The 12,962-nt window shown below is 43.6% G+C and overlaps 1 protein-coding gene across 1 annotated transcript in view; it reads left to right on the top strand.

Annotated features, from left to right (window-relative positions):
• The window catches only part of LOC143277006 (cubilin-like), a 68,450-nt gene that overhangs the window by 26,006 nt on the left and 29,482 nt on the right, over nucleotides 1-12,962 (top strand). Inside the window, exons 12-15 of the mRNA XM_076581716.1 lie at nucleotides 1,519-1,643; nucleotides 4,565-4,720; nucleotides 9,420-9,543; nucleotides 12,651-12,769. Coding sequence (XP_076437831.1) covers nucleotides 1,519-1,643; nucleotides 4,565-4,720; nucleotides 9,420-9,543; nucleotides 12,651-12,769 — 524 coding nt within the window. The remainder of the gene's footprint in view (nucleotides 1-1,518; nucleotides 1,644-4,564; nucleotides 4,721-9,419; nucleotides 9,544-12,650; nucleotides 12,770-12,962) is intronic.

Genomic DNA, 12,962 nt, shown 5'->3' with positions numbered 1-12,962 from the left:
AGTCAATAATGCAATCACAGGTCAGTGACCTCCCGTTTCATCACTAACGAGCCATGCTCGTCAGCAGAAGTGAAGAGGTTAAAAGTGAGGATGATGATGAGAAATCCGTTGTAACAAAAAAGAGTAATACAATAATGCAGATACAGTGGAGTGATGGCCTAGAGGTAACGCGTCCGCCTAGGAAGCGAGAGAATCTGAGCGCGCTGGTTCGAATCATGACTCAGCCGCCGATATTTTCTCTCCCTCCACTACACCTTGAGTGGTGGTCTGGACACTAGCGCTAGTCATTCGGATGAGACGATAAACTGAGGTCCCGTGTGCAGCATGCAGTTAGTGCACGTAAAAGAAGCCACAGCAACAAAAGGGATGTCCCTTGCAAAATTCTGTAGAAAAATCCACTTCTATAGGAAAAACAAGTAACAACCGCAGGAAGGAAAAAAAAAAAAAAAAAAGGTGGCGCTGTCAGTGTAGCGACACGCACTCTGTGGGGAGAGCAGTGGGAATTTCACACAGAGAAAACTGTTGTGACAAAAAAAGAGTAATACAATAATACTACTTCTCCGTTTGTGGGCTGCAACTTCCACGTTCACTCATATGTACACGAGTGGGCTTTTACGTGTATGACCGTTTTTACCCCGCCACGTAGGCAGCCATACTCTGTTTTGGGGGGTATGCATGCTTGGTATGTTCTTGTTTCCATAACCCGCCGAATGCTGACATGGATTACAGGATCTTTGACGTGTTTATTTGATCTTCAGTTTTCTGTATACACACGAAGGGGGTTCTGGCACAGGCAGGTCTGCGCATATGTTGATCTGGGAGATCGGTAAAAAATCTCCACCATTTACCCACCAGGCACCGTCGCCGTGATTCGAACCCGGGACCCTCAGATTGGAAGTCCAGTGCTTTAACCATTCGGCTATTGCGCCCATCATAACACAATACAAAACAATACAATATGACACAATACGATACGATACAATACAAAATGATATGATACGATACAATATAATACAAAACAATACGATACAATACAAAACGATACGATACAATACAATACGAAACAAAACAATACGATACGATACAAGACAGTACAATACAAAACGATATGATATGATACAAAATAATTCAATACAATACAGTACAATACGATACAAAACAATGCAATACGATACAAAACAATACGATACGGTACTATTCAAAACTATTTGATAAGATACAGTACAATACAATACAAAACGATACGATACAATACAAAACAATACAACACAATGCAATACAAACCAATACAATACAATACGATACGATACAAAACAGTACAATACTATATAATACTCTTCTGCTTCTTCTGTGTTCGTGGGCTGCAACTCCCACGTTCACTCGTATGCACACGAGTGGGCTTTTACGTGTATGACCGTTTTTACCCCGCCATGTAGGCAGCCATACTCCGTTTTCAGGGGAACTATATAATACAATATACAATACAATGCAATACGATACGATGATGAATGATTGCAGACTGTATGTGAGGGGCGACGAGGAGGACGTAGGTAACTACAGCACGTGTCTGCACCTGGAGGTGAAGGAATCCAGCAACCTGGTGACCACCCTCAACATCAGCGACTATTTCTACGTCTTCAGTGGTGAGTGAGAGTTTTTGTTGTTGTTTTTTTTTGACTCACTTATGTAAACAAAGTGAGTCTATGTTTTAACCCGGTGTTCGGCTGTCTGTGTGTGTGTGTGTGTGTGTCAGTGTGTCTGTATTTCTGTGTGTCCGTGGTAAACTTTAACATTGACATTTTCTCTGCAAATACTTTGTCAGTTGACACCAAATTTGGCATAAAAATAGGAAAAATTCAGTTCTTTCCAGTCATCTTGTTTAAAACAATATTGCACCTCTGGGATAGGACACAAAAAAAATAAAAAAAGAAGCCTAATTATATGCAAACTGCATTTACTGTTTATATTTTTTTAACTTGGCACTTTGACCTCTTATTCTGACACAACAACAAGAGGAGTCATTATTATCATTTTTTGTTCAAACAGGAACTTCTTTTGCTAAGCATGGAAGTTTTATTTATTTTGCAAACGTTTTGGTGCAGATAGTAAAAAAAGGGACTTAATTTATCTCAAGTGAGTCTTGAAGACCTTGCCTCTCTTGTTTTTTTTCTGTTTGTTTGTTTGCTTTCACACATCTCACTCCTCGCAGTCAGCCGTGCTCATGTGCATGAGGAGGAAAGTGGCAAGAATGGTTAAGACGCTTATCCGCCAATACAGAGAGTCCGTCAGGGGTGTGGGTTCGAATCTCCCCGCTCTCGCCCCCTTTCTCTCCAAGTTTGACTGGAAAATCAAACTTGAGTGTGTAGTCTTTCAGATGGGACGAAAAACCGAGGCGTTCCCGTGTGCAGCACGCACTTGTTGCACAGAAGAAGAGCCCATGACAACAAAAGTTTTGTCCTCTGGCGAAATTGCGTAAAAAGAAATCCACTCTGATAGGTACACAAATATGTAAGCATGCACTCGAGGCCTGACAAGCGTGTTGGTCGATGCTGCTGGTCAGACATCTGCTTGGCAGATGTGGCGCAGCGTGTATGGATTTGTCTGAACACAGTGACGCCTCCTTGAGAAACTGAAACTGTTTGTTTTTCTTAAACATTTAAGATTCCCTTTTTTGTTACACATACACGCAGAAAGTGAGAGAGAAAGAAAAGAGAGAACAAATAGACTGTGACAATGCATTGTATTGTGTTGTATTGTATTTCTCTTTTTATCACAACAGATTTCTCTGTGTGAAATTTGGGCTGCTCTCCCCAGGGAGAGTGTGCCACTACAGTGCCACCCATTTTTTTGTATTTTTTCCTGCGTGCAGTTTATTTGTTTTTCCTATCGAAGTGGATTTTCTGCAGAATTTTGCCAGGAACAACCCTTTTGTTGCCATAGGTTCTTTTACGTGCGCTTAGTGCATGCTGCACACGGGACCTCGGTTTATCGTCTCATCCAAATGACTAGTGTCCAGACCACCACTCAAGATCTGGTGGAGGGGGAGAAAATATCGGTGGCCGAGCCTTGATTCGAACCAGCGCACTCAGATTCTCTCGCTTCCTAGGCAGACGCATTACCTCTAGGCCATCACTCCACATGAATGAAACCACATTTGTCTGCTCTGTCTGTTGCAGGCATTGTTTCAATATTTTAACTCACTCAGTACGGCCAGTCCTCTCTTCTCCTCTACACAGACCCCTCGGATGTCCAGTGGGTGTCTGAATGACCCAACCTTTAGCTTCCGTCGTCAGAATTGTGGTATTCTTTGTCAACATTCACCTCTTCAGTATAAGAGCCTTCCGCTTGCAATATTTTGATGGTGGTAATTGGGGTGAAACCCTGTTAACGTCGTCTCTTTCGCCGTTTGTATGGAGAGAGTTAAAGGCCAAAAGAAAATGACATGTATGGAAAGACAGACAAGACTGACTGTCAGGGACATAATACCAACAGAAATGCAGACATACATACATTCTTGTTATACATGGTATTCTTCTCATTATAACTGCGTCACATCATAACGTGTCACATCAAATTATACTACCTTACCCTGTGACAGTAGCAGCTTCTACTTTCTTGGGATCAATTAACTTCGTTCTAAGGTCAAGTAGGGCAGGACAGGTTAACAAAAAAACGGGATGTTGTCTTTTCTGTTTGTGTTACACAAGCGACACTTTAATTCACATTCACCTTGAAACCTGTATCTCTGTCGATGACACGCCACATCAGAAATACCAAATCTGGATTGACCGTACAGCTCTCACTTAGCTGTTGGCCCAGCTGTCTAAGCTTATCTCAGTCTGTGATAAAAACTGAGGGTTAGGCCGCATGTTAGAACAAGTCTTCTTATTCTTCTGCAGCATTCCCAGGCCATGTACAGATGGTCGGTCTAGCGTAGGTTACAAAGTCTGCAGTCCGCTGGAGCTCTGTCAGCGTTCCCCACAAGTTGTCCAAGAGCGCCGTGGGACTGGGTCAGATCTGGCGCATCAGCGCTTTGTGTAAGAACAAGTTGAAAAGTACAGACGTTGTCTCTCTCTGTCGACGGGTGCAATAGCCGAGTGGTTAAAGCGTTGGACTTTCAGTCTGAGGGTCTCAGGTTCGAATCACGGTGACGGCGCCTGGTGGGTAAAAGGTGGAGATTTTTACGACCTCCCAGGTCAACATATGTGGAGACCTGCTAGTGCCTGAACCCCCTTCGTGTGTATATGCAAGCAGAAGATCAAATACGCATGTTAAATATCCTGTAATCCATGTCAGCATTCGGTGAGTTATGGAAACAAGAACATTCCCGACATGCACACCCCCAAAAGCGGAGTATGGCTGCCTACATGGCGGGGTAAAAATGGTCATACACGTAAAAGCCCACTCGTGTGCATATGAGTGAATGTGGGAATTGCAGCCCACAAACGCAGAAGAAGAAGAGGAGAAAAAGTCTCTCTCTGTCCAGGCTACAACAGTACACCCACATCGGAACAAGAAAGTACAGACGTTGTCTCTCTCTCTCTCTCTCTCCATGTCTCTGCAGGGCACAACAGCAGCTTTGCGGAGCTGGGCACAGCGTGTGGGCGGACGTCCAGCAAGGTGCTGATCTCCAGAGGTTCCAAAATGTATGTGGTGCCGCGTGTCCCGCAGAACGACACGCAACACCCGCGGGGCCTGTGGCTGATGTACAGTCTGAGTCGTGAGTACAGCCCTGTGTGCAGCGGTGGCCCCCCGAGGTCCTTGTTGTGCCTGGCTAGGGAGTGGAGCGTCTGCAGGGGGGGGTTTAGAGGGGTGTACGGGGGGGTGGGGGGTCGAGTCTTAGTAGCCCTTTCCCCCCCTCGCTCCATCCTCCTTTACAGTTACACAGTGATTTGCTGTTTTTTGTGTCCTTTCCTGTGACTTCTCATCACTTTCCTTTCCCGAACTTTACTCTCTCTCTCTCTCTCCCTGTCTGTCTGTATCTTTCTGTCTGTCACTCAACTCATTTCATTTGCCTGAAGAAGAGCCTGTGGCTCGATACGTCGCTTCTTTTATCCCAAGTAAGTCGACTTTTACCAAGATTTTTTTTAGTCTACCTCCCACTGGAAACTTACATGCTCACACACACACACATACACACACACACACGCACACAAACACACAAGCATGCGTGCGCACACACACACACACACACACAAAAATAGTGACATTCACTCATATTTATACGCACACACACACACATTCACAGAAACACACACATGGACACATGCACACACGCATGCACACATGCACACACGTGTGCACACACACACACACACACACGGACGCATGCACACACGCACGCACGCATGCACACATGCACCCACGCATACACACACACACACACACACACAACACACACGCAACACACACACACACACACACACACACACACACTTACATAAAACACACACACACGCAACATACACACACACACACACACACACGTGTACGTCTGTGTGTGTGTATGTGTGTGAAACTGACGTCTGTGTTGGTAGACTATTGTGAGCTCAGTTTGAACCTCTTGTGAAACAGTTGAATTGCATATTGTTATTATTTGTATGTCTACTTTTAGTATACCATTTTATGCCTATCCTTTCACTGTGATTTTGTAATGCACGTGTATGGCTGTGATGATGTATGTATGATTTACTCTACTTTACCTTTTAAGGTTTCTGTTGTTGAAGTTGTTGTACACTGTGATTTTTTTTTTTTTTTTTTTCCCCGGACTTTCTTGGGTCGATTACCGTTTCATTTTGTACATGAATTCATTATAACAATTCAGAGTAGATGGAAAAGAAAGGGGAAAAAACAAAGAAAGAAAAAAAAAGAATACAGTGTACATTAACAATAACATCGTCGTCATAAGTCATTGTACTTATAATATATTGTTCTATCAATTTGGTCAAGGTGGACACATTTTCATCATGTGTAACAGTGCAGTTTTGTAGCATATAATAGACATTATATCTAGCATCGGCATAGAGTTATGGACACTTTGCTTTGCTAACGTAATGTGGAAAGAACACAACCCACACATGGGATATCTTATGTATGAACACATTTCCTCTGGTTTTCTGTACGTGACTATATAAAACACCCATTACACAGTCATGGTAAACATTATTACTGCAGACACATAAGTGCACATGAATACACACATGCATATATTATTTACATACTCGCATACTTACACATTCACGTACATCTGTTCAAGTTTTAAAAATATATATATATATATCATTGAGCCTTCATTATTACTGTGCATTTTGATCTTTTCATAATATTTTGTTATGGGTACACTGTGAATATTGATTGTATGCATGGGTTGCCCTTTGTTGATACCTGGACATTTTATGTCGTTCTTGTGTACGTATTGAATGACTGATGTTTGTGTATTGTTTACGTGTTTTACAAATGTATTCCTTCTTCTTCTTCTTCTTCTGCGTTCACTCGTATGCACACAAGTGGGCTTTTACGTGTATGACCATTTTTACCCTGCCATGTAGGTAGCCATACTCCGTTTTCGGAGGTGTGCATGCTGGGTATGTTCTTGTTTCCATAACCCACCGAACGCTGACATGGATTACAGGATCTTTAACGTGCGTATTTGATCTTCTGCTTGCGTATACACACGAAGGGGGTTCAGGCACTAGCAGGTCTGCACATATGTTGACCTGGGAGATCGTAAAAATCTCCACCCTTTACCCACCAGGCGCCGTCACCGTGATTCTAACCCGGGACCCTCAGATTGACAGTCCAACGCTTTAACCACTCGGCTATTGCGCCCGTCACAAATGTATTCCTCTTGTTGAGATAATAAAAGTATTCTGCGTCTGTATCTTATCTGTATCAGTTTTGACAGGCTGTTGTGTACCTGTTGTGAAACTGACGTCTCTATTGACAGGCTATCGTGAACCTGTTGTGAAACTGACCTCTGTTGACAGGCTATTGTGAACCTGTTGTGAAACTGACATCTCTGTGACAAGCTATTGTGAACCTGTTATGAAACTGACGTCTCTGTGACAGGCTATTGTGAACCTGTTGTGAAACTGATGTCTCTGTGACAGGCTATTGTGAACCTGTTGTGAAACTGACGTCTCTGTGACAGGCTATTGTGAACCTGTTGTGAAACTGACGTCTCTGTTGACAGGCTGTTGTGAAGCTGTTGTGAAACTAACGTCTGTTGACAGGCTATTGTGAACCTGATGTGAAGCTGACGCCTGTTGACAGGTTATTGTGAACCTGTTGTGAAACTGACGTCTCTGTTGACAGGCTATTGTGAACCTGTTGTGAAACTGACGTCTCTGTTGACAGGCTATTGTGAACCTGTTGTGAAACTGACGTCTGTTGACAGGTTGTTGTGAACCTGTTGTGAAACTGACGTCTGTTGACAGGCTATTGTGAACCTGTTGTGAAACTGATGTCTCTGTGACAGGCTGTTGTGAAGCTGTTGTGAAACTGACGTCTGTGTTAACAGGCTATTGTGAAGCTGTTGTGAAACTGACGTCTCTGTTGACAGGCTATTGTGAAGCTGTTGTGAAACTGACATCTCTGTGACAGGCTGTTGTGAAGCTGTTGTGAAACTGACGTCTGTTGACAGGCTATTGTGAACCTGTTGTGAAACTGACGTCTGTTGACAGGCTGTTGTGAAGCTGTTGTGAAACTGACATCTCTGTTGACAGGCTATTGTGAACCTGTTGTGAAACTGACGTCTGTTGACAGGCTGTTGTGAAGCTGTTGTGAAACTGACATCTCTGTTGACAGGCTATTGTGAACCTGTTGTGAAACTGACGTCTGTTGACAGGCTATTGTGAACCTGATGTGAAGCTGACGCCTGTTGACAGGCTATTGTGAACCTGTTGTGAAACTGACGTCTCTGTTGACAGGCTATTGTGAACCTGTTGTGAAACTGACATCTGTTGACAGGCTGTTGTGAACCTGTTGTGAAACTGACATCTGTTGACAGGCTGTTGTGAACCTGTTGTGAAACTGACATCTGTTGACAGGCTGTTGTGAACCTGTTGTGAAACTGATGTCTCTGTGACAGGCTATTGTGAACCTGTTGTGAAACTGACGTCTCTGTTGACAGGCTGTTGTGAAGCTGTTGTGAAACTGACGTCTCTGTGACAGGCTATTGTGAACCTGTTGTGAAACTGACGTCTCTGTGACAGGCTATTGTGAACCTGTTGTGAAACTGACATCTTTGTTGACAGGCTATTGTGAACCTGTTGTGAAACTGATGTGTCTGTGACAGGCTGTTGTGAAGCTGTTGTGAAACTGACGTCTCTGTTGACAGGCTATTGTGAACCTGTTGTGAAACTGACATCTCTGTTGACAGGCTGTTGTGAACCTGTTGTGAAACTGACGTCTGTTGACAGGCTATTGTGAACCTGTTGTGAAACTGATGTCTCTGTGACAGGCTGTTGTGAAGCTGTTGTGAAACTGACGTCTGTTGACAGGCTATTGTGAACCTGTTGTGAAACTGACGTCTCTGTTGACAGGCTATTGTGAACCTGTTGTGAAACTGACATCTCTATTGACAGGCTATTGTGAACCTGTTGTGAAACTGACGTCTCTATTGACAGGCTATTGTGAACCTGTTGTGAAACTGACGTCTCTGTTGACAGGCTGTTGTGAAGCTGTTGTGAAACTGACGTCTCTGTGACAGGCTATTGTGAACCTGTTGTGAAACTGACGTCTCTGTGACGGGCTATTGTGAACCTGTTGTGAAACTGATGTCTCTGTTGACAGGCTATTGTGAACCTGTTGTGAAACTGATGTCTCTGTTGACAGGCTATTGTGAACCTGTTGTGAAACTGACGTCTGTTGACAGGCTATTGTGAACCTGTTGTGAAACTGACGTCTCTGTGACAGGCTGTTGTGAAGCTGTTGTGAAACTGACGTCTGTTGACAGGCTATTGTGAACCTGTTGTGGAACTGATGTCTCTATTGACAGGCTGTTGTGAACCTGTTGTGAAACTGACATCTGTTGACAGGCTATTGTGAACCTGTTGTGAAACTGATGTGTCTATGACAGGCTGTTGTGAAGCTGTTGTGAAACTGACGTCTCTGTTGACAGGCTATTGTGAACCTGTTGTGAAACTGACATCTCTGTTGACAGGCTGTTTTGAACCTGTTGTGAAACTGACGTCTGTTGACAGGCTGTTGTGAACCTGTTGTGAAACTGACGTCTGTTGACAGGCTATTGTGAACCTGTTGTGAAACTGACGTCTCTGTGACAGGCTGTTGTGAACCTGTTGTGAAACTGACATCTCTGTCGACAGGCTGTTGTGAACCTGACATATCTGTTGACAGGCTGTTGCGAAACTGACATCTCTGTCGACAGGCTGTTGTGAAACTGACATCTCTGTCGACAGGCTATTGTGAACCTGAGGCAGTACGCTTGCAGTCTTCGAGCAGTGCCGTACAGCTGGTTCAGTCTGACCAGGCCTACACCTCCACACATCCCTTCTCCTTCAGCTACAGCAGAGCCTATCCCAAGTATGTGGTGTGAGAGTGTGTATAGAATAGAATAGAATAGAATGGAATAGAATACACAAGGGCATCCAGGAGTCATGACCTGGGTGTGGCACGGCCCCCTTAAGGTAGTAAGGAGTTAACCCTTTCACCGCTAGTCAATTTAGAGTGCAAAATTCCCATGTGCTGTGAACACAGAAAATACGGTGTCTATGAATAGCTGGGGATTCCCCCTGTGATGCGTAGACAATGTGGCCTGTCCTACCACCGATCGTAAAGAGCAGTAGGTTCATGGGTAACAGACGCATGATCTGGTCACCCTTCAGTGACATAGGTCCTCTACCTAGCTGCTACATAAATGCGAGTCTGGCAGTGAAAGAGTTAACTCACTCAGTACGGCCAGTCCTCTCTTCTCCTCTACACAGACCCCTCGGATGTCCAGTGGGTGTCTGAATGACCCAACCTTTAGCTTCCGTCGTCAGAATTGTGGTATTCTTTGTCAACATTCACCTCTTCAGTATAAGAGCCTTCCGTTTGCAATATTTTGATGATGGTAATTGGGGTGAAACGCTGTTAACGTCGTCCTCTTTCACCGTTCGTATGGAGAGAGTAATGGGCTGAAACACTTGACTGAGGGGGGGCTTCTTCTCTGAAGGCCTTGTACTGTCAAGCTCTCCCTAGAGTTTTCTCATCATAGAATAGAATAGAATATTTTATTATCCATAAAGCCTTAACGTTTGTAAGACACAAAAAAAACCCCATAAACATGAGCACGTTATGAAAAGAAGTGTTTGTGAACAAATTTCACCAGCCTTGGCTGTAATTCTTTCCAGCAACATCAGTTCGCTAGGCTTGGCATTTGGACAAGGTTATCCAAAGTATGTGGTGAGAGAGAGAGACGCTTTTGACGCTTTGATATTTTATTGTCATTACCTGCATAGGTCTATTGACAAGGAGGTGATAGGGTTAATTCTTATGTCACCACAAGTACCATACCACACTCTGCTTAATCCATCAAAACAAAACAAAACATGCAAACAAAGAAAAACAAAACAGCTTTTGTCGAAATACAACATCCTTACAATAGGGAAGCAACAAACATTAAAAAAAGAATCAAAAACAAAAGCAAACAAAAAAGACAAAAACACCATTACTCGACCATCCATTCTATTAACGATACTGTTCAGTGCCTACCTTATTATTTGGCTTACAGTCTGAACATAAGATAGTAGACATTATACATTGTCATCCCCCTCATTTACTCTGGTGTTGTTCTGAATAGTAAGACTACATCTTATTCTTTGTGCTTCTTCAAGAAATTTAGCTATTGACAGTATTGTGAGGTCATCATCAGACGACAAAGCAGAAACAATGTCGTGCCTTTTAGAACTCGTACTTATCTCTTACCCTATCGAATGAGTTACATTGAAACAAGTAATGTTTTTCATCATCTGCACTAAAAGCACACAAAGGGCATGGCGATTCTGTGGAGAGGTGGAGTGTGGGTGCATGTGAGAGAGAACACTGAACACTTTAATGTCAATAGCTTTACAGCCCTAATGACATGGGGGTTCATAATACAAATAACAACATGCATCAATAGTAATAATATTGATGAAAACCAAAGCCAAAACGAAATCAATCAATCTGTGCAACAAAGTGCAGTTCGACCATCCATTCAAAGTAATGGCATGTAGTGAGAAATAAAAACAAAAACATATATAAATGTATAACATAAATATTTTCCATATGAGAATGACAACACAGATTTCACTTTTCACAATGAGCAACACCTGATACTATTTTATTATTGTTGAGTTTTTTTTCGTCGCATGTTATTCGCTTCTGCAATATATTTTGCAAGTGACTGTAGTGAAGTTTCCTGATTTAGATTAAGCACTCCAAAAATGAGAGAGAGAGAGAGAGAGAGAGAGAGAGAGTGGAAGGGGGAGAGGTGGCAGGGATGAGGGGGTGGGGGTGGCAAAAGCTGTCCCAAGTTTCTGTGTGTGTGTGGAGAGTTGGCAGAGGGGTTGGGGGGGTGGGGTGAGGGGGGGGAGATGCAAAGGTTATCCGAAGTATGTGGTGTGTGGTGGGAGAGAGAGAGAGAGAGTGTGTGTGGAGGAGGGGGGTGGGAGGGTGGAAGAACACAACAACACACCACACCACACCACAACGCTACAACACAACGCTACAACACGACACCACAACACTACACCACAACACTACACTACAACACAACGCTACAACACTACACCACAACACTACACCACAACACAACACAACACTACACCACAACACTACACCACAACACAACACAACACTACAACGCAACACAACACTACAACACAACACAACAACACAATGCTACAACACAACGCCACAACACTACGCTACAACACAACACCACAACACTACACCACAACACAACGCTACAACACGACACCACAACACTACACCATAACACTACACCATAACACTACACTACAACACAACAACACAACACTACAACGCAACACAACACTACAACACAACACTACAACACAACACTACAACGCAACACAACACTACAACACAACACTACAACGCAACACTACAACACTACACTACAACACAACACTACAACGCAACACAACACTACAACACAACACAACACTACAACGCAACACAACACTACAACACAACACTACAACGCAACACTACAACACTACACCACAACACAACACTACAACGCAACACAACACTACAACACAACACAACACTACAACACAACACAACACTACAACACAACACTACAACACAACACAACACTACAACACAACACTACAACACTACACTACAACACAACACTACAACGCAACACAACACTACAACACAACGCTACAACACGACACCACAACACCACACTACAAGAGCGAAAGAGGAAGAAGTTCATTCCAAATACAAGGTCCAGAGACAGAGAAAGAACGGCGGCCAACAGTGGAGTGTTTGAATCTGAGTATGCGTAAACACAGTGGATCCGAAGCCGATCGTAGAGAGCGAGATGGAGTGCAGAGGTGAAGGCAGCCACAAAGATAAGAAGGGGCAGATTTGTGAATAATTCAACTAAACATGCCCTGTGTTGTTTTTTTCAGCAATGCGTATTGCAAGTGGTTGATAGTGCCCGAGAGCTCGTCCACCTTCATCCAGGCCAAAGCTAAGGGGATGGACCTGTGGAATGGGGATTGTTACGACAACGTCACCGCCTATGACGGTCAGTTCTCTGTTGCTCTCTCTCTCTCTGTCTGTCTCTGTGTTGCTCTGTCTCTCTGTTGCTCTCTCTCTCTCTCTGTTGCTGTCTCTGTGTTGTTCTCTCTCTCTCTCTGTTGCTGTCTCTGTGTTGTTCTCTCTCTCTCTCTCTCTCTGTCTCTGTGTTGCTCTCTCTCTCTGTCTCTGTGTTGCTCTCT

This window comes from Babylonia areolata, chromosome 33 (genome assembly GCF_041734735.1).
Source record: "Babylonia areolata isolate BAREFJ2019XMU chromosome 33, ASM4173473v1, whole genome shotgun sequence".
NCBI lineage: Eukaryota > Metazoa > Mollusca > Gastropoda > Neogastropoda > Buccinidae > Babylonia > Babylonia areolata.
This window is presented reverse-complemented; position numbering and strand designations above follow the sequence as displayed.